Source organism: Elgaria multicarinata, chromosome 9 (assembly GCF_023053635.1).
Source record: "Elgaria multicarinata webbii isolate HBS135686 ecotype San Diego chromosome 9, rElgMul1.1.pri, whole genome shotgun sequence".
Classification (NCBI taxonomy): domain Eukaryota; kingdom Metazoa; phylum Chordata; class Lepidosauria; order Squamata; family Anguidae; genus Elgaria; species Elgaria multicarinata.
Window position 1 is genome coordinate 37,747,271 of NC_086179.1, and position 22,675 is coordinate 37,769,945.

A 22,675-nucleotide genomic window follows, 5' to 3' on the forward strand; every position below is an offset into this window, starting at 1 on the left:
CTACTTGTTGACTTTCACAAAATTTTGTTCTTCTCCAGTCCGATTAGATTTTCCACTCGCCTCAGTTCTACAATACTTCTGTTTGGCCCCTTTTCCAAATGCATGGCGCTGGGGTCTCAGCATGCCGGAATATATAACACACACACCACACACATTTTTGACTGTTAGAGAGTTGTGGTGTGTAATATCACATCAATTACAGTTTGATCTATTTTCTCATGCTAAATTGGTTTTATTGGGAAATTCGGATTTAAAAATGGAAAAGAAATTGTTTTTGTGGAGGATATGAATGGATGAGATGATGATTTTTTTTTTACTTTGGATCAATTAGCAGTTCCAGACAATGTGTTTTTGTAATTTTCTGATTTATATGCTAAATACAATTTTCCCACTATGGCTGAATGGCAATATTTGCAATTGCAACACTTGCTGGAATCTAGGTTTAGTCCAGCTGCTTTTTCAGCTTTAGAGTCCCCTTCGTTATTGGAAACACTTATAGTGACTGAACAGTCATATCAACCCATCATCCATGTATATAAGTACTTGTTACCAGTAAATAAATATGATACTTTGGGTCTAAGATTGGAATAGAGAATTGGAGCATTCCATTTCATCTAACCAATGGATCGTTGATTTAGCATCTGTACCTGAAGTATCTATAGATCTTAGGCTTTGCCTTAGTCAACAAAAATATTGTTTGGACTCCACAACATCTTTTTAATGAGGGCTTGTCTAATTTGCATAATTGTTGGAGATATAATGCACCTAAACCTTCTTTTATACATATATTTTGACAATACCTAATAGTCTCATCCTTTTGGGAGGAGTTCATAATATGGATAAACTTCGTATCGAAATAGCCTTTAATATTCAGTGATCCTAAACTATTCACCGGTTTCTTGGCAATTAATCTATGATCAGCGTAAATGGATTTTCCATGCTCCTATGACAGCGAAAAACTGATATTACAACGCTGGAAGGATAAATGTTTACCTTCCATAATGAGGACCTAACAACGCTATCAACATTTGAACAAGTAGTATATAGGCACCACCCACGAATGGATAAATTTATGGATATGTGGTCTGCTTTTCTTGAGACTTACACATAACCCTCCGACCCCCCGCCATTTTTAGAATGTTGTACTTGATGGAATATTGATATCTCTATGCATGTAATTTCTTGCTCTTTTTCCCCCACTATTTGTTTTTTGCTTTGTTAAATTCACAATAAAAAAGAAAAAAATATTAATAAAAAACCCCCAAAGCTTTTGAAACTGAGTTGAGCAATGGTGTGGTCAGTAATGCATTTAGTGACAAGCCAACAGTGTAGTACTGAGCATTCTGCCTCCTGTCTCTGAAAGCCTTCCTTCTTTCTAGGTCCATATGTCTCTCAGCATGTTGTTAGTCACAAAGGTCAGATCCATTGGATTAATTTAGAACTGAACAACACATGATGATGTTTCCAAGGATATTAGTAGCAAGTACAGCAATGTTAACTAATGATAAGATAATTTATTTCAGCATGAAGTTACAAGGTGTTATAATTTACAGAAATTAACCAAGTAAAAATATATAATGCCAATGATGCTTCATTTTGAGCAAACAAAATAAGGAAAAGCCTTGTATCACCATGACTTGTTTCACAACATGACAAGCCACAGCACAGGCTAGGGTTGTTATTGAATGGTGGGTTGTTGTGACTACAGATGTAAAATTTCCAGAAATGTTTGAGGCTGTGGAAAAAAACAGAATTTGGGGGGTAGAGGGATTGAAAAATAAGCAATATTTCCCCCCCCCCCACTCTTTACAGATCTAAAGTCACTTTGTTGCTTTAACACAGCCTGGTGCCCTCCAGACATTTTGGATTTCAACTCCCATCAGCTTTAAGCAGCATGACCAATGCCCAGTAATGCTGGGCACTGTAGTCAAAAACATCCGGAAGGCACAAGGTTGGGGAGTGCTGCTTTAGGAACATAAAGCAGCCTTTCTGTTCCTAAAGTTATTTTAGTTTGCTCATAAAATTATTATCTTTTAAAATATTTAAAAGCAAACTCAGCTAGTAAATTTGTAATTATTGTCTGAATAGATTATAACTATATTAAATGACTGCTACAGCATCAGAAACACAGGACTCAATAGAACAAATCCCAAACTGTCAAGAATGTGCATTTAATGGTGACTCTACTCGCGTGTTGGGAAACTGAGCATAAATGTCTAAAAATAAAATATACTTGAGATGAATCATTTTAATAAGGAATTAAAGAAATAACTATGCTTGTTATCTTATGGAGAGCATTTCCCCCCATGGCTTCATTATTTCCAGACATTTTACCTCTTCAGTCTTTCTATAAAAGTGTTCTTATTACATAGTTTTTAGAAATCATTTCGGAAGGATTAAAGGTTGAGTAGCAGTATATAAATACTTTATCTTAAATTCTAAAAGAAAATATTTCATAATCCAAAGCTGTACAATTTTTCTAGTTTTTCAGAGAGAAAAACAGTCAGGAAAAAAAACCCACAGAAAAAATGCCCCCCCCAATTGTTTCTTTCCCTCCCAGGCCTTCACATCCCTAGTTAACAAACCATGGTTTCTTAACCATGAACAACACAGAGTTTGTTAACCACAAACAACCCAGAGTTCATAACCAACAACAAATGATGGATTCCCTTCATGGGTTGTTCATAGTTAATAAAGTATGGTTTGTTAGCATGGCTGGGTTTACACAACAATAATTCACGATTCGACAACTACCCATAACTCAATGACAATCCACACTTAACCCATATTCTGGCTTGTTGTGCTGTGGAAACCCATCCATTGGCTATGACCAGTTAGTAAGGATGAATGCACAGGCTAGAGAGAGGGAATTTTTGTGACCCTGACTAAAGTTGCAGGGATAGGGTTGAAGCCCTATTGAACATCGTGGGACTCTGTTATGAATAAACATGCACAAGATTGTGCTGCATAATAAATTTTATAAGGCACTGTTTGTTTTAGAAATCCTTTAGAAATCATTAATACTAAGAAAAGCAAATACACTTAAGTATCTCATTCATAATTTCTGGCATTTTGGGGCATCTTGATGAGCATGCATGTAGAGCCTGAACAGGTTGATTTCAGGAAGGGCTTTGTGGCTAAAATGAAAAGTGGGAATGTGTGGTACCTGGATGTTACAATTTTGTACATATCTGTACACTGTTTTATACTAAACTGATTATTTATTACAATCAGTGACTTTAATGTGTAACATTGAGAGCCAGTGTGGTGTAGTGGTTAGAGTGTTGGACTGGGACTCTGAAGATCTGGGTTCTAGTCCCTACTCAGCCATGAAGCTCACTGGGTGACTTTGGCCCATCAACTGACTCTCAGCCTAACCTACTTTACAGGGTTGTTGTTAGGATAAACTGGAAAGGAGGAGGATCATGACTTTAGGGTCCTTGTGAGAAAAAAAGGAAATATTAAATAAACAAAATGGAAAAATGAATAATAAATAAATGGAATAATAAATAACATCTAAGCATATTTGTATTTTCTTTGCAATTTTTGGGTCAGTATGCAACAGTGGGCAGGAGCATACTTAATTTTCCACTGTTTATCATACAGTTATATTTCACCTTCCTTTCCTGAAAAAGAACAGAACTGTTTACACTGTATTTAAATTAATATTTAAATGTATGCTATTGTATTTGTTAAAACCACTGATGCTAAGCCAAATTTTCTTGGAGGCCGTCCCACCCATCCAACTCTCCTCGGCCCGGTCCCACAACTTTATGTGAGAGCTGGAAAAATCTAAGGGGTTTTATTGAAACAATGTATAAATGTTTAAGGATTCAAAATGAAAGTCTGGTTTGTCTCTTTCAGTACTGTTTTGTTTTGTATGGATAATGGTTAGGAAGCTATAGGAAAATTGGTGAACCAGAAAGTCTGGCAGCAAACAGCAATTCTTCTAACTCTCAAATTAAGAGCAGTGAGCTGCTCTGATTTCCATTTGTCTCTCTGATGGAGCAGGCCTAACTTCCCTGAATGTAGTTGTTTTCTGTCATGCTAGCTGAGCAAGGCCTGAAAATAGTTTTCTGTGGAAAATTTAGGTGCCACATTTAAGTTATGGGGCAAACAAGATATTGTGGTACTGTAGCTGCCATCACTTCGTCTTCCTCATGGTATAAGTCTTGGCAGATATCTTTCATTATATAGGTTAAAAAGAATTTCAGCAATTTAATGAATAATTAATAGAAAAACTTGGTGAACTGAATTTGTCACGACTCTGCAATAATATCCTGAAATGGTTATGATTTCTTAAGGAGAAGCAGCAAACAAAAATAAATATCAGAACACATGTATGTAAAAGAAGCAGTCCAAAACCACAATGCAATTGTCTCCAATTTTGTTCTTTCAAACATTTCAAAGCATTTTACACTGCAATGCTATGCATGTTTACTTAGAGGTAGGTCCCATTTTATTAAAGGGTAAAGTCCAACCTCAGAATTTGTTATCTTCCTTGGAAATTGTCCAGGGTTTGTCTGTTTTGGGTTCTGTTTTGCAGTATTTCATATCCGTTTATTGTGTTCTATAGTCTTAATGTTCTTTCAGTATTGCACAACTAATCTTTTTGCTGCTCTCAATGCAGTGGCTGTCAATGACTGTTGTAGTTTAGGAATACTGGGTATCGACAATGTACTATACATGCTAGGATAAAGAAAACTGATCTGGGTGATACTTTATTCGATTATTGGAATTTTTGTCGTTCGGTTAAGCATTTCAATTGTACAGAACTCTTTTTCAAGCAACGTATTTATTTTATTTATTAAAACATTTGTATCCTGCCCATTGGGATCTCAGGGTGGCATACAGATAAAATCAATTCAAACAGTATAAAACAATAAATAATGTACACTGCTAAAAATGTATTAAACCCGTAACAAGCTAAAACCAGTAGACAATTTAAAAGCAATAAAAACAATTAAAACTATGTGCAGCTTCTAGGCAAATTTAGGCCACAGAGGTTTTGATAAAGAGCCACGTTTTACCTTGGCGCTGAAACTTGTAAGTTTGCTGTCATAATGACACAGTTGATCTAAATAAAAAGTGTAAATCTGAACATGTTTGAATTCTATGTGATTGACATGGCAACTATACCTGCCATATCAACCTCACGTTTATGTGGATAAGGCCCAGTTGCAGTCAGCTTTGGCTTATGCTCGAATGTGGTCTCTGACAGCCCTGTTCTGACTTCTGGTTCTGTTTTGAACTGTGGTTACATAGGCCAAAACATTTCCAGTTCCCATTCCACATTCTGGATATCTGACCTGCCTGGACTCTTGGTGGATCATTTATTTTAATAAAAACAATAATTTTGTTTTTATTAAATGATCCAATAATTGGATCATTTATTTATTTTTATTTTAATAACAAAACAGTTCTGCAATTGTGCAATGCTCTAATTAATTCTGGTTTTCAGTGGAAGGGGAGTTAAATTGAGAGAGATGCAGGAGCACAGTCTTTTGTATACCTACTTGCGAACTCAATGGGTTGGATCCAGATTTAGGCACATGCAGCCTGGCAGAAGCAGATTTTCCCTCCTCCCCATAGCAGCAATTCCAGCGTCAGTCCACGAATACAGGAACAATCGTGTATTACTTTAACAAATAGGATCTCCTTGAGGTGGAAAAAAGATGAAACCTTCTTCTTATTTCTCTATTCTCGTGCAAATAATACATGAGGTAAGCCGGTCCCACTGAATGATCCTTACAGTACTTAATGCTGTCTGCCTTCCACTGCGTGAATTTTGCAGCCTGCATGTATTTTCAGCTACTACTACTTCCTTTGTGTTTGCTCATAGTATAAAAAGCTTTTGAGTGCCCATTATTTTCTCGTTGTGAATGTTCTTTTATACACAGCCATGTATACAGTGCTTAACATTCACTTCACAGTCTGGACGGCAGGTTCCCAACAGACCAGCAGATCTCTCGCTAACCACCATCTGTTTCAGAATTTGTTTTGGGATCTCAGTACTAGACAGGATGCACCTTCCATCACGGCCTGTAGGACTTTGCAAAATATTTCAAATTCGTAGGAGTCAATATCATGTCATGTAACCATAATACAAATATTAATGTATAATATCACATATAAATATTGAAAATAAATGAATCAGAGTCTGCTTTTAGGTACTGAGTCTCTACAGAACTGGAGAAAAAGCACAATTCCAAATTCTTAGGTCACAGCAGCACCAAGCATTTAGGCATTTAAGTGACCAAATGGTTTATTTCCAGCTCTGATCGTTTTAATCTACATTTGCTTATATGTGCTTTTCAAGAACAATCCCAAAATAAAGTGCACAGGTGAAAGTCTGGCTTCTCTGTACTACTCATAATTTTATAAACTTATATCCCATCTCTTCCCTTCCCCTGGTCATCTCCCCCCGCCACAAACTAAAAAGCCCTGTGGTCTTTTTTTGTAGGGTAGGTGCTCCAACCTCTTAATCATTTTGTTTGCCCTTTGCTGTATCTTTCCCATTTCAATAATATCCTTTTTAAAAAGACGATCAGAATTATATAAAGACATGTGTTCAGTTCCTTTCTTAATAAATAGTAGCATGGAATTTACTTTTTTGCACTTCCACTAGCACTGAGGTGAACTTGACATTGAGCTTTCTGCCATGACCAAGATCTCTTTCCTGGTTATTCACTGGCAGGTCAGATGCTGTTAATTTGTAGGTGAAGTTTGGTCTGATATGCATCACTTTATGCTTCCAGACATTTAATTTCCTATGCCATTTTATTGATCAACTGGTTTGGAGAGACCCATTTACAGTCTGCTTGTGTAATACTTTGGTATCATCCACTCATTTGCCCACCTTACTGCTCACTCCAAACTCAAGATAACTTTGAGTCCTTGGGGGAACCCCACTGTGTACTTTACTCCATTGCAAGAACTGGCCATTTACTCATACCCTTTGTATCTTGTTCTTTAGCCAGTGTGGTGAAATGGTAAGTGTTGGACTGGGAGCTGGTTCTAGTCTCCACTTGGCCACGGAAGCCCACAAGGTGACTTTGGGCCAGTCACAGACTCTCAGCCCAACCTACCTCACAGGGTTGTTGTTGTGAGGAGGATAAAATGGAGACAAGGGGGATCATGTAAACTGCCTTGGGTTCCTTGAAGGAGAAAAGGCAGGATATAATAATAATAATAATAATAATAATAATAATAATAATAATAATAATAATAATAATGACCTCCCTCTTATCCCATGGCTGCTAAGGTCTTTTGGTGGTGGGGGCAGACTTTGGTAATTGGCCAAGTATTTAATGTCTACCAGATGATAGTGCACAAACATCTACATACAGCTCAAATCTCAATAGGTTGATGATACAGGACTTTCTTTTGAAATTCATCGATATAGATTTGTGGAACTTTGAAGCACAAACTGTTGACTGAGGATTCAGATTTTAGGACATAAAAATTAGGGATCCTATGTCATTATAAATGTGGGTTGTCCCCAATAGTTTTTACATTCAGTAATTGAATTGTAGTGGGTTGGGTGTTAAAGCTTCTCTTTAGAAAAATATAGTAGTGATGGGTAGAAATATTATTCCTCAACTATTTTATTTTTTCTTACAGATAAAACTCAACAGAGAAGAACTGGCTTGTGATGCTGCAGAAGAAGGTACATAGACAAATCTTCTTAATGGTCACTGACTGACAGCTTTGCCTGATATGTTTTAGCGGAAATCTCATTGGCTAGAACAAGTTATTCCAAAATTCTTTATTTGATTTAGCAAGTAGAGGTCTTTGTGTTGATTTTATTTTGTTCCTAAACTAAATTATCTTCTGTGATGTGGCTGAAGTATATTTATAATGAATGCATCAAGTGCCTACCATTCTCATCCTTTTGGCTTCTTTTATAGTAAATCTTAAAGATAACTATAAACCTATCTTACTCCAGGCAAACAGTTCTTCCATTTAACAGTAGGGAGTACCTAATGCAGTTTCTCAATGGCAATTGCATGAGTGAATTGCCCTTGAGAAACTGTGCTCCAGTTATTCTGATGAATGTGTATAGGGCTATGTTTGAGCCCTGTTTCCGGTAGAAATCATACTCAGTCTACCCTTCTGTCCTTGCATATTTCACCAGACCTTGCCAGTGTCAAGCCTGTCTTTGTTATCCTAAGAGCAAAGAATTTGCCTTTCCAAGAAAAAAAGAAGAGAACGCTGGGATTTTCAAAATGTGGAATTCTGCACTCAGTATCAAATTTGGTGTTTGGGCAATAATGTGAAAACTCAACACTCTTACTTTCTGTAAGGGCATGTGCCACCAATTCTATCTTAACATCTGATTGAAATTTTATGTATCACCTTATTTCCTCTTTCCTATTTTTTTTTCCTTATTGTTGAGACACAGATGATCCTCAGATATGTTTTGCTGTGATTTTTTTAATCTCTTGGATATAGAAATATGCATAAACAAAGACTTGAAGAGGTGCTGCTCTAGTAATAAATATGATAATATCTGGATGAGCTACTACACAAATTAATCATTTACTTTGCTTGGCAGTAGATGACAAATAGTTGGTAAAGACGTTGCTATTGGAGACAGGTTTGAAAACCAAAAAAAAAGCATAGGAAAGTTATAAGAGCTCCACTCATGGGCACCTTTGTCCAATTGTCTGCTCCTGTTAGTGCAGACATGTAAATAATGTTACACCAATTATTAGTCTGAAAAAATGTTTACTATTCACAGATGCCAATGTTAGCCACTGTTATAAAGCTTTCCTGTCTGGTTGCCTGGAGGAGATATTTGTTCTCTACAGCTGACTAGGAAAGTGGCTATTTACAAGCCTGTAGAAGTTACACATACAGTAGGATTGAAAGTCTGCCATGCATTTATGTACACATACATATTTGGGCACATGCACACACTTTCTTGGCTTCTTTGCAGTCCCATATTTGGGGCATGTACATGTGCAGACCAAATCACAGAAACCTCTTGAATTTGGAAAGTGAGATGTTGTAATGTTACACCTCCTGCGCAATGGTTTTTGTCATGAAGAACAGTTCCCAATGGGCGAGATCGCTGCCTCTACTTCTCACTTTCTTTTCTGCTACCATGGAGTTCTTTCTTGTGAGCTAGAGTGTAATCTTTTCTTTTGTTTTCCTTCTCTGTATTTTAGACATTCTTTGGAGGTGACCCTTTGACAATTCCACCTATATGAAGAATGGCCTTCATGACATGAAGGGGTGTCTCCAAAAAGTGTGAAGAGTGTAGAGGTAAAGTTACTTAAATGAATGGGTATAATCTCTACCCGCATTGCTTTGGTGAAGGACATAATAGTGTTAAAATTTACCCCAAAGTCCAGGGTGGTTGGGAAAACCAGACCTAAAGAGACCTCTGGGAGAAGGCATTGACTGCTCTGAAGATTCCTCCCTCCCCAAATCCCTCCAAAATTCAGATGAAGTACTGCAGCATAATCAAGGAACAGATTCCACTCCACAACTCAGCCTTTTGGACTTTCAGTGCCCCCCAAAATGGTGCATAAGGCTTCACAAAAGGGTTCTGATGGGGGAAAGCGTGGGAGACGCCCTGGAAGTTGATGATGTCATGTAAAGGTCCTGCAAATGTCCTTGTGTGGCCAATCATGAGTGTGTGATAAATTGCTCATGTAGAAAAGCTCTAAGAGTGGAAGTTGGCATCATCAGGACCCCCCCCCCCCCATAAAAGTCTGTGAATGAAGCCATAAAAGCGTTGTCAATTGTTGCATTCTGCTTAGGAGTCTCCAGACTTACTGTGTTATACTGATGGATCTAGACATGGTGCCTTTTCAGGGAGCAGCCAATGATCAATCTGGAGAAGGTCAGATTTGGAAGATGAGGCTGAAACTGAATAGCAGTACTTTGTTTCATAAAACCCCCAGGTGAACAGGTGGAGAATAACACTCCTTATGCCTTTGAAAATGTTTGCCCATATGGTGAGCAAGACATGTGACTGACTTGATTGTTGAATACATAGGCAAATGGAAAAGGGGTATCCTACCTTGAATGTTACTGAAACATAATGCATTGGGCTGACTGAGCGGCTCTACTTGAAGTCAGTTGGCTGATGAAAAATGGAGATCACTGAGAACAGTCTCCACCCTGGGTGTATCTTGGAAACTGGAAATGATGGATCACTTGTAACAAGAATGATGGTCATTTGCATTTACACACCCAAGTCCTAATAAAAAAGTGCAAGAACTCACATACCTCCTGGATGGGCAGAGGAATGAGCAAGCAAGAGATTTGGGCTTTCAAATCTGTTCTTCAGCATTAGTCCTTAAATGTTTTCCTGACCCAGCACGTCCAGTTCTATGTACCACGCTTCAAGAAGGATGCAGACAGGATGGAGTGGGGTCAGAGGAGGGCAACAAGGGTGATCAGGGTCTGGAAACAAAGCTCTATGAGGAGAGACTGAAAGAACTGGGCACGTTTAGCCTGGAGAAGAGGAGATTGAGGGGAGACATGATAGCACTCTTCAAATACTTAAAAGGTTGTCACACAGAGGAGGGCCAGGATCTCTTCTCGATCATCCCAGAGTGCAGGACACGGAATAATGGGCTCAAGTTACAGGAAGCCAGATTCTGGCTGGACATCAGGAAAACTTCCTGACTGTTAGAGCAGTACAACTATGGAATCAATTACCTAGGGAGGTAGTGGGCCGCCACACTAGAGGCATTCAAGAGGCAGCTGGACAGCCATCTGTCAGGTATGCTTTATGGCAGATTCCTGCACTGAGCATAGGTTTAGACTTAATAGCCTTATAAGGCCTCTTCCAACTCTATTATGAAAAGATTGAGGACTTGCCATTTTAAGATGGTGTGTTCAGTCAGAAAATGGATGAGTCACTAACATACATCAGAGAGCTAGTTGCTTAACCCTTAGGCTCTGTCTTGCCAACGCGGTAGTATTATTCACCAAGCATGCAGGGCAAGGCCTCTTACAAGAAATATTACAGGGATCAAGATGGCCAAATGCAGCATCTTAAACCACATCATCATCATTTCAGAAATGCAGATGTTTCTAGCACTCAAGGTGTAAAGGTTTTCTCCTAAAAGAGATCATAAATAGCCAGAGAATTTTTACTCCACCTTAGAGCTGCTCTTCTGATAACCAATGGGCTATGTTCAAGGACAAATGGCTCAAGATTGCTATGGTTCAATGGGATCTCATGATCATGCAGTTGGGATATGCAACAGAATTCCACTTCACATAACACCCTCCCTCTGCAGAAATTATATTCCATCCCCATCCCCATCGATGGAGGTGGTGATGACTTTGGATATAGGGTCATCTACTATAGAATGAGCCTCATCCAAATATTTTAACACAGTTTTCATTCAAAGGTAGCTCCTCAGGAGAAAAAAAATACTAGGCCAGAGGCCCATATTGAATCATGAATGTCTCAACAAATTTGTCCAGAGAAATTCTTCATGATATTATTAGGGAGCATCCTCTTGTTCCTCTACAAAAATGCCTGCTTCATGCCTTCAACATCTTGAAGATCCACTTTTCATATAAGTATCTGATCAAAGCGTGGTCCCTTTCTCAGTCTCATTGTTTGAAATGATCATTTTGAATGCAAAGTTCCTTGGTTTGGATTGTACACATCTCTCAGGAGCATTACAAAATGTGTGGCATATAAGAGTTACCTATCCTAGAGAATCTGGCCACACAGTTTCTCCTTACCTAGACAGTTGGCTCCTATGAACTCTGCTTATGTTCCTACTGAAGGTTGTTCCAGCTAATCTCATCACACGAAATGATTCCTTAAACTTTAAGGAGTTGTTTCATATGATGAGAGAAGGCTGAGCAAGGATTGACTCACAAGTGTCCTCATTTTCTTGAACAAAGGCTTCTTGTTTTGTAACAGATTGTGACTGAACTGTTTGAACCTGTAGCAACATGTTTAATGGAATCTCTCTACATTAAAGTTGTGGGTTTGACGGTATTCATATCAGTGAGAAGAGCCTATGAAGTGAGTGCGCTTCACTGAGATCCACAGTTCTTGAAGGTGCATAAAGATAAAGTTGTGTCATTGTCATGGCCCCAGATGTCATGCCACCACTGGAGTCATCTTTAGAGGAGGAGCCAGAGCCATCAGAGCAGTTGGCCCCTCAGAACACCCTGGTACTAGCCAAGATGGTCCAGGACCCTCAGGTGTGAGGCATTTGAATCTGCTTCCTAGAGTAGCTGAGAGGAAGATGCTGGGCCACCACTTAGTCCCCAAGAATGCCGGTGCCTTAAAGTCCATGAGAGGATGGTTGCCAGGAGAAGGAGTGCTCGCCTACTGAAGAAGAGCACGCATGAGTTGGGCCCACCTCATGAAGAGGACATCTGACAAGCCTCTGACAGGAAGCAGCTGAGTACTGGGTGGGGTTCTACTAGCTTTAGCTATAACAGCTCTCACTGGTAACTGGAGATACTGGAAACAAGGCCTCTGCCAGTTCCAGTATGTGCCAGCTTCCTTCCTGTGCCTTGCCCTGTGATGGATATTCTGTGCTACTGGACTGCTTCTTGATATTGCTTCTTTACCAAGTAATGTACCTGACTGATTTACTTTGCTTGCCCTTCTTCTTGTTACCTTGATCACTCCTGCTGTTTTCTGATCATTGTTGACTGTCTTCTGACCGCTGCCTGGGTTTTTTTTTACCATTCCTGCCTTAACCTGAATCTCATTGGACTGAAACTTGTCTGTTTAACCAGCTGGTTGCCAAATTGACTATTGTATTGTTTAACTCTCTGTGAGCTTGTTCAGACAACACACTAAGCCATAGTTAGGCCACTAATGCTTTTGCAGCAAATAGTTAGTGAGGGTATTTAATATGTCCCATGGTTAGGAACGGTTCACATGACACACTAAGTCATGGTTCACATGACAAGCTAAACCATAATGTTTAGCTCAAAATGCTTAACCACCGTGTTTTAGCATGTCGTCTGAAGAGAGTCTGTATGTGCTTGCAAAGAGCTGGGACTCAGTCTAGAGCAGGAGAGTTAAGGTCTAGCTCAACCTTATTGCTCAAGGTAGCTTTTTCATTTCACATTAATCAAAGCAGTATTTTGCCTGGTTTTCCAAATCTTCAGTCAAGCAGGAATGTGCATTACATCCACTGGATGTTCGTACAACTATTAACTTTACTTTGCACTTCTCAATTTAGAAGAGAACGCACACTTTCACCTGCTATGCAAGGTGGACTCAGGGTCGTCAAGCTTCTTCCCAGTCACTTCTGAGGTGTATTACATCTGCTATTAGTACTTATTATGAGTGAAAATAGAAGCCCTGTCCTCTGGATTTATGCTCATTCAACAACGGCTGTAGCCACTTCAACACTGCAAAGATGTCTCGTGGCAGCTGTTTGGAAGGCAGCAATGTAGGAGTCTCCATTGATGTTTTTTCTAGCATTGTGCTATGGACACTGATGCCGTGAAAGAAGCCAGTGTAGGAAGAGGAGAGTTGCAGAGCAGTGGACTTCTCTCCTCAAGTCACTCTAGTCTCCCATTTATGGGATTGCAGACTTGCCTGTAGCTACTGTTCTTTGAGCAGCTCTTTGTGCAGCCAATCCAGCCATCTTCCCTGCTGAAGAAACCATACGGTAAATGTCACAAATATGCAGTTGCAGCATTGGGAAGGAACTGAGCAGGGGAGTACTTCATGCTCTAGCTCTCCTCAACCTGACGCCCTGCAGATATTTTGGACTGCAACTCCCAGCATTCTTGGCCATTGGCCCTACTGGTTGCAGCTGATGGGAGCTGACATCCAAAACATGTCAAGGGCACCAGGTTGAGGAAGTTGTTTTAGAGATTTCTGAAACTTGTGTGTAGTTCCACATATGGGATGTGAGCAAGCAGAGAGTTGCTCAGAGAACAGCAGTTACAGGTAATCATGGTTCCTGTTTTACTGCATTGAGCCTCTCATGAACCAGGTACTCTGGAATCAATTTCTGTGTATTGCTCAGACAATGCATGTGACACCTTTGCACACAATGGTTTGCATGGCTGTGCAGGGCTCATAGTTGCCGCACCAGAAGAAAAATAATGTTCAGGCTCTGAGGTTGCAAAGTGGATGGATTGGAGATAGGGTCCATTCATGAAGGGGCCCTAGGCAATAGGTGGAGTTACACTACACTAATGAGTATTAACTAGGTTGATGGTGTGGAACCATCTGGTTTCTGTATTTTAACCTAAATCATGAAAATGATTAGAACATTTCTCCCTGTACCCCATCTCTCTCCAATCTAGGATTTTAAGGATGGATTACTTTCGGGTCAGCATTTTTCTCTTTACCCTGATATTATCTAGAGGCATCACTGCTGACACAGAGAACAGAAACCCAGATTCAGGATTAGAAATCTGTATCCTTCCACTGTATATATTATGGCTTTCAAAGTCTGTGTGTGTGTGTGTGTGTGTGTGTGTGTGTGTGTGTGTGTGTGTGTGTGTGTGTGTGTTGAGAGAGAGAGAAAACCATTTGGATGAAGATTTACTTGTGACGGTAGTGCTTAATTGGGTCTGGTTGGCAAAGGGAAGAGAACAAATTAGACACATGGGCATAGCTGGAATAATAAATTGGCCACAACTTTATTGACTCACTTGAATGCACTTGGTGGTGGCATATGGTGCAGATCCTATCATCAGCCAGTCTGCCTGTTGACTGATTCCCCTTCCTGGCCCACATGCCAGGAGCACTGGTAATGGATGGCAGGGCCAAGGACACACCACGGCACAGGCTGCTAATGTGAACCCCTTTCCACCACCTCAATATGGCCACCTCACAGGCCCCATGCTGATCTGGTCTTGGTGTCACATCCCCGTGATCCCTTAGGGGAATCCTCAGCATGGAGGAGCAGGTAGTCCAATCCAACTCCCCTTCACCAGTGGATCCAGCCCAGTGCCTTCACGATTACATAACAAACGTTATAAAATGAAGCATCTACAAAGAATTTACTGACAGTCCAGATCAACTTTTATTGTGCAGTAGCCCAATTCCATCATTCATGGAATTTTACAAGTGGTTCAGATAATGTAGTCTTCCACTCGTAACCTTCCCATCAGTTTTTCCATCTGTTTTCTTTCCACGAAAGATCAGTTAAGGAGGAAAAGACAGAATAGCTACACAACAGCTTTTGATTGGTAGTGCTAGGCATTTGGAAGTACCTGAAGTCTGTCTTCAATATCTTAATATCTGTACCACATTCTTTCTTCTCTTAAAAAACAACCTCAAATTATATTATTTCATGTTTGTTTTCCCTCTACGTGCTTTGCACTTTCATATTCCCACTTTCTTTTCCTGTTGGAGAGAACAAAATCCAGAATATTTGCGCTTCGAGTTGGTCGAGTAGTCCTCTTGATTATCAGCACCTATCAAAATTGTCTGGCACAAGCTGTTTATTGCCATGTTATCTTCATGACATATCCACTAGGTTCACATGATCATTGTATCCCGCCGTGGCTTATTTAAGCCACGGTGGGTTGTGGTTCAAGCTGGCAGGCATGCAGGGGTTGCCATTGTTTACTGGGTTATCCAAACCTTGGCAATGGGCTGTTTGTGGATTAAACAACTCTCAAATAGCCCATCATCTGTTGTGGTTATTTAACCCTCAAACAACCCCTAAATCTGCGTAGATTTAGACAAACCACACACTGCATCTCATCATGGCTTAAATATTGGCTGTAGTGATCATGTGACTCCATGCATTGGCTGTTATCTGTTCATGGTTATTATACGTTTTTAGTTCCTTTCCATTAATTTGGTCTTTTTCACAGAGTAAATGCAAAGAGATACCATTTGTTGCATGCGTTTTACCCTCCAGACATTTCCTTGAGGTAGTGCTTCTGTTGATGTACTGCTTTCAGATACATATGTCTATTATTATTGTGATTTTCTTTTCATTATGAAAATGATGTGAAAACAGCCCTCTGTATATAAATTCCTCACATTTCTACCAGGACTGTACCATGTAGGATTCTCCTACTGTTTATATTTTTAAAATGGAACTTCTTTTTTTTTTTAACTTGTGGGCTTTCTCTTGCTTTCAATTTGTGGTATGAGTCCTCATCTTCTGAATGTATCACTATGTTTATACCATTATCCCCATAGATCCTAGTTTAAGCCCCCTTTTTGGCCAGATTACCAGGCCAATGAGTGCAGGCATCCCCTCCCCCCCATCTCTGTAAGGTGTGTTCTATTCCTAGCTGATGGCTCTTATGAAATTTGATGCACTAGTTAAAAGAAACAGTAGCCCATTTGTATGGGCTATTTTGAGGGGATGCCTCTTTTTGAAGTGGATCATGCGATAGATGAACGACTTGTGGAATGTGCTGTGGGGGGAATATGGGGCACAGTTTGGGATGTCCTGATCTGTATGGTACCCTTGACCAAGCCACAGATAAGAAGCTGTTTGAAGTGAAGCGCAAAGACCAGATGAATGCACTGAAGAACCTGATTGAACTCAATGATGTGAATCAGCAATACAAGATCATAGATATCATGCTCAAGGGTCTTTTCAAAGTGAGCCTTACCTAACTTAGCACTAGATATGTATTTTTCTATCATTGTATGTTTAATGGGAAGTCCTAAAACCAGTGCTGTGAAATTAAAAGAAACAGTATAGCCACTGGTTGACAACTAGTCTTACTGGTGGAGGTAGAGGATGAGGAGGAAGGATATGAGACAACGCCACACACAGAATGGATTGCTGGAAAATCTAGGAGCTGCCACTCACTCCTGGTTGCCAGATGGGTGCAGGGGATAGGTAAAACCACGCCCCTTGGGGGCTGCTAGTTGCTGAATGTCAGCCTTCCCCCACCTTCTGTCCTCCAGATGTGCTGGACTACAACTCCCAGGATCCCCCAGCCAGCTATGGCATTATAGTCCTACACATCTGGAGGGCACCAGGTTGGGGAAGACTGCTGAATGTATTGTGGAAGATAACTTCTTAAGGATGGCATCAGTCTTACAATAGCTTGGGCACCCCTCCCCAAGTGTCACTTTACCTGTTACATTTGCACAAGAGTAGAACAGCAAGAGTATATAAAAAGGTGTTTTCAGTGCCTGATCCATAAATATAAATTGCCTTTTTCTGGAGATTTGCCAGGGTATGGGTCTGAATGGTCCAAGTGCAGAGTAAGAGTTTTGTTTGAGCTAGTCTTCTTGGCAGTGGACAAGTGATTTCTTACTGAGCTACAATGGCAGTATAAGGCTCTTTACTTTATTCACCATTGTTAAAGCCATGGTTTAAGGTGTCTTCTGAACACAGACTGGCTTTCTGGCTTAATCACTGCGGTTAAAGCTGTGGTTTGAGGTGTCTTCTGAACAGTGCCACTGTGTCCTGTAGGGAAGATGGCAAGTGCTGCATACAGTTACTGTTTTTCTATAGCTGCTTGGACAAGCATGCTCCATTTTTATGCTCCGTAATGTAATGTTGTCCTGGCAGTCATGTGTGTGTGTGTGCAGCCATAGTTCAGGAAAGTCAGTCTTTGGGGCTGTCTTCACAGTGCCGAGTTGTCACTGTGTTCCCCCTTCGCTGTGTTCTCCCTAAACCCTGTTGTTTCACTTACCTGGGGTGGCATTGAGTAATCTCAATGCCAAGGAGGGAACGCGTACTGGAGTCGCACCCACCCTCTTCCTGGAGTCACCATCTGCCAGGACTGCCCTGGATCAGCCACAGAGCAAGGACAGACAGTAGAAGAGCCACACTCACCTCACGCTTGCTGACTTTTTAACTACTCAGCTTCACAGAAGAGCCTCACGGTAGCTGTGGATCTGCAGCTCCATCATATAGCTGACGCAGCACAGATTCACTGCTACCACGGGGCTTTGAACGGATATAGACAACCCTTTTGTCTCCCAGGCAGATTTGTGAAGTATTTTCAAGGGCTGGTGTATTTATTTACTAAATTAAACCATTTAGGTTTTGGGGCTGCATGTTGTAAGTTTATTCTCCTGCAGCAGCACTGCCCCCAAGTACTCTAGACTGTCAGGACTACATCAGGCATCTACAAAGCAGAAGAGGGGGTGGTTGTGATGGGGAACCACAAAGAGGCTATTGCTTGGCAATACAGGCGTGTGGGAAAGATGTTAAAATAAACTGAAATGGCTTTCTGTTGTGATGTGCAGGTTCTTGAAGATTCACGGGCAGTGCTTATAGCAGCAGATGTTCCTCCAGATGGGCCATTCCCTCAAGATGAGAAGCTGAAGGATGGTGGGACCTCTTTGCTTTCTAATCCTGGTTTCCCTGTCCATCGTTCTTTGCTCATTAAATTTGTAACGATGAGCTGTTATGGCATTACAGCTCTCTTGCCATTTTGACTACTCTTCCTTAGCCACCTCTGTCGCTTCTGTTCTTGTGTGTCATCATTTCTGACATTTTGTAAAGGTCCTGGGATGGGAATAGAGCCAAGGGAAATTGCGTAGCATATGGTACATGAAGCAGAACAGAATCTTGCTATTTCGCCCAAGCACATGATGGAAAGTTAACGCTTGTAGGGATGGTCGGTATCATTAAACTGGGATGTATGGGTTCATTGGGATTTGGTGCCTTGTTTTTTCCCCAGTCGGTTAAATGCATCCCACTACAGAACATTTTTTCACCCCACATGCATGAATATATAGGTCTCTGTGTTGAGATAACCAGACTAGTTTATGTCCTAAATAATAAAGACTGAGAAGCGCTTTAGCACTGGCAAATATAATCAGTAGCTTTAGAATTCTGACCTAATGAATTCCAGATTCTGGAACCAGAAACCCCAACTTTTGTGACTGGACAGATTGGCACAGATTTTTGGAGTTTCCGTGCTTTGCAGAGAATCACAATCTGGGGTTTCGAGTGCCTTTTAAAAATATTTTGATGAGCAAAATAAAAATCCAAATTCTCATGGACTAGTGCAGCTATCTTTGTGTTCTGATGAGCAAAAAATAAATAAATAAAAAGGAGGGCACTTCTTTAAAGTGTTATGGGAAAAGGGGGAATGGGGCCTTTAAGGGCAGCAGGATTATGTAACTGTGCCAAGGAGTGTGCCAAGGAGATTATGGGACTGTGAGGATGGCTGGTGGGTGTATTTAGTGTGGTGCCTTTTTGTTGGTTCCCCTGCCCCCCTTTAGAAAAGCAATTCTAGCTCTCACAGCTGAGCAGAGAAAGATTAGATTTGTATTATTTTCTCCAAGACATGGTTTCCGTTTTAAGGTATCCTGTCATGTGGTCTTTGGTGATGTTATGGCCATGATGCAGATTTCCAGAAGTAACTCACTGTAAGCTTTTGATGTTACTGACCTATAGAAACCTTTTCCAACCTGGCACCATCCAGATGTGTTAAAGTACAATTCCCAATATCCCCCAGCATGCATATAGTTCAACATATATGGAGGGCGCCAGCAGTAGCTTTTCCTAAAATAACCATTGTCATCAGTATCTCTGATAACTGGAAGGATTTAACTTCAAATACTTTTTCGGTGGCATGAATATTGACTACAGGTAGCCACAACTCTGAGTCAGAATTCTTGCTTATGTTATAATGTTAAAAGCACTGTACGGCTCCTGTTCTTTTTGAAGAAATGTGGGGGAAATGATGTCAGATTGAATTATGGTCTCCTCTGGCTTGCTGCCAGATTTCTCAATGACTAGCTTACTTCCTGGAATTCTGAGGTTCAGAGATCTGTATGTAAACATGTTAGTATGTTCCTCTAATGGGTGTTTTTCCAAATGCTGTGTGCAGAAATTTGCTCTCTTTTACTCTGGATTAATTAACCTGAAGTAAAATACAATTCCTTTGTTCCCTACTCATAATCAGTAATATAGGTTAAAATCCCTACCCTTCCACCTTCTGTCCCCTCTCCCAATAAGCAAAGATTTGGAAAAATTTCATCCCTAGTGCTGAATACTAAAGAACGGCTAAAGTGTGTTAAGTGATAAACCATCTGCATTATGATTGCAAGTTTATTCCAATGGACAAGGAACTGGTCTGATCCTTACTGGTGGCAAAATAGTGACTCCTGTTTCCTCCCACCCCCTTAGCATATTCCCATGTGGTGGAGAACACTGCTTTTTTTGGTGATGTAGTCCTGCGATTCCCGAAAATAGTGCACCATTACTTTGATCGCAACTCCAACTGGAACAATCTAATCCGCTGGGGGATCGGCTTCTGTAACCAGACAGGCGTATTTGATCAAGGTTCCCACTCACAAGTACTTGGATTGGTAAGGCAGTGGCTGTTTGGATTCTCCTCTCACTTCCTCTGTTCCTCGGGGTTGGATAGTACAGTGGTCCAATTGGTCCAGACCCTACCTGGGACTCCCACCCTGCAACAGGGGACCTGTGCCCAACATTTCTCCATGCCCATCATGGCAGCAGCATCTGGACTGATCTTGCAACCTACTTTGGGGTTGTGACCCACCTGTTCAAGACCACTGGGATAGTAGGCAGGAGAAATGGGGTAAAAGAGTACGAGTTGAGGAAAATTAAGAATCTAAGAGCCGCTTCAAAGATTTCAGAATGTAGGTGGAAAATTCCCTCGTGTGCAGGGTGTAGCATGAAATCTGCATATAGGGTGCTTCCAGATTGGGAGGGCTCCTAGCACTAGCAATCGGAAGGCATTGTGCAGGTATCCCATCTTTCTCTCCTTAATGGATTTTCTGCATTAAGGAAAAAGATGGAAGAAGCAGTATGGTGCCATTGCCTGGACTTCCTGCAAATTTTCATGAACGAGGCAGGACGGTGGCACCGTAAACGCCTCGTTTGGAAGCAGTGATAGATAGTAATGTCCAAGTGTTGCAGATATGTGAATCTGGGAAGTCATGATCAACTATTGCTTCCCAACATGGATATAGTGCAATAAAAGGCTTTCTTTGTTGTGGCACCCTGACTGTGGAATGCCCTCCCCTTGGAGGCCCGATTGGCTCCAACACTGATTTCATTTTGATGCCGAGTAAAAAGATGGCTTTTTAACAAAGCCTTTGATGGTTAAACTCACTGGCACATTATTTTAAATGCTTTTACTGCTTTTAAATTTTATATTGTTTTAACTTGGTTCATGGTTTAATTTGTTTTTAACTGCATATTTATTGTTTTATACTGTATGCTTTTATCTGTACACTGCTCTGAGATCTTAATGATATAGGGTGGGATATAAATGTTTTAAATAAATAAATAGGCAATAAAATTACATTGCTGTGTGAGTGGCATACATGGCTGATCAATGCAAGGCTCACATTCTAATTTCCACAGGGAGGAGCTTTTCCTGTAGGAGTTCTGTGATGTTGCAGCCTGAACAGCCTGTCTGCCCATTCTTGCATCCAGCACACTGGTCCCCATCAAGTTACACAACACCTTTCTGCAGCCTATGCTCAGCTGGCGAGCGAGCTGCAGGATCAGTGGCTCAGCCCACAAGGGGCACAGAAAACCCCTTGCAGTGTGGCATGCTGCTTTATTTTAAGATAAGAGGGTGGGTTTTTTCTCTCTCTCTTCACATGGGACAATTTGCACTAAAGAACCAAATGAGGAGGGTGGGAAACTCCACTGGGGACAGAACTGGGAGACAGGCAGGAGGGACTCTCACTGTGATGAGAATTAAGTTGATCTCCACTACTTTGGCGTGCTTTCCTCTGCAGATGGCTCAAGAGCTGGGAATTAGCGAAAGGTCTCCAGACTACCGGAATCCTTTTAAAACAGACAACTCTGAAGTAAGGCAATAAAGTTGTGAGCCCACCCTACCTGTTTTTCCCCTTCGTTTGGCTGACTGGTTGTTGGCAGCTTGCTTGGGAATAGCAAGGAAAGAAATAGGCAGCACTGCTTGATGACAGATATGTGGTCATGTCTAGGAGTCACTAACAGAAATAGCAGCTCCTCCCCACCCACCCACCCCAGCTTGACACCAGAGAACATCTTCCCATGTGGCTGTCCTGAGCAGCCAGCCAAATGCATACTTGGTTCCCTATTCAGTCAGTAGTACAGAATGTTACCTCCAAAGGAGAACTTGCAAAAGGAACTTGGTGCAACTGCAATCTCTGCAAGTTCCCCTTCTGATCTGACAATTGGGGCCTCAGCTGAGCAGCGGAAGGGACTGCATGTTCAGCTTGGGTGCAGAGGATTGTCTCACCTGAAGCCGCTCTCACTGGGCCAGTGTTGCATGCTGCATTTTGGCAAAGGCAGGTGCAAATACCTCTCCCTGTGAGATAATTACATGGACCCATTCGGTAGTGCTGAGCCACCGTGCAAAGCAGTCAGAATGATCAAGACTCTAACTGCTTCAAAACCTTCAGATTTTGTATGTGGAAAACCTTGACAGTGATTTTGTCACTGGCGAGAGATTTGGAAAGAACAACCTAGCTTGGGGCATTGGACACCTTTGCCATTTTTGGTTCCTGCTAATGCAAATTTTGGGGAGTAATGCAAGAATATTCTTTCCCACTCCTTCCCTCTTCCGATCCATTATGTGGGCAGAGGATAACATGATACTGGGGACTGTGTGAAAATGATTTGTATGTATGTATGCCTGCATGCATGTGAGCAGGCCTTTAGACTGCTATCTTGGCAAGTCGCTTGCTCTCCTTCTTTGTGAGCTTCCATTCCTATAGGGAATCCATAGGAGCTTCCATTCCTATAGGGAATCCATAGGTGGGGGGAGTATAATACCTTCTCCTGATGATCTA

At 41.0% G+C, this 22,675-nt stretch overlaps 2 protein-coding genes across 3 annotated transcripts in view; one reads left to right on the forward strand and one right to left on the reverse strand.

Moving 5' to 3' along the window:
- Positions 1 to 22,675, reverse strand: part of PMM1 (phosphomannomutase 1) — a 172,091-nt gene that overhangs the window by 121,794 nt on the left and 27,622 nt on the right. The window lies entirely within an intron of this gene.
- The window catches only part of CCDC134 (coiled-coil domain containing 134), a 30,531-nt gene that overhangs the window by 5,671 nt on the left and 2,185 nt on the right, over positions 1 to 22,675 (forward strand). Inside the window, exons 2-8 of one of the 2 annotated variants that reach the window (XM_063133609.1) lie at positions 7,624 to 7,669; positions 9,174 to 9,270; positions 14,272 to 14,384; positions 16,419 to 16,540; positions 18,149 to 18,233; positions 20,043 to 20,224; positions 21,635 to 21,706. In XM_063133609.1, coding sequence (XP_062989679.1) covers positions 14,282 to 14,384; positions 16,419 to 16,540; positions 18,149 to 18,233; positions 20,043 to 20,224; positions 21,635 to 21,706 — 564 coding nt within the window. In that variant the 5' untranslated portion in view covers positions 7,624 to 7,669; positions 9,174 to 9,270; positions 14,272 to 14,281. The remainder of the gene's footprint in view (positions 1 to 7,623; positions 7,670 to 9,173; positions 9,271 to 14,271; positions 14,385 to 16,418; positions 16,541 to 18,148; positions 18,234 to 20,042; positions 20,225 to 21,634; positions 21,707 to 22,675) is intronic. The other variant, XM_063133608.1, reaches the window with a different exon arrangement.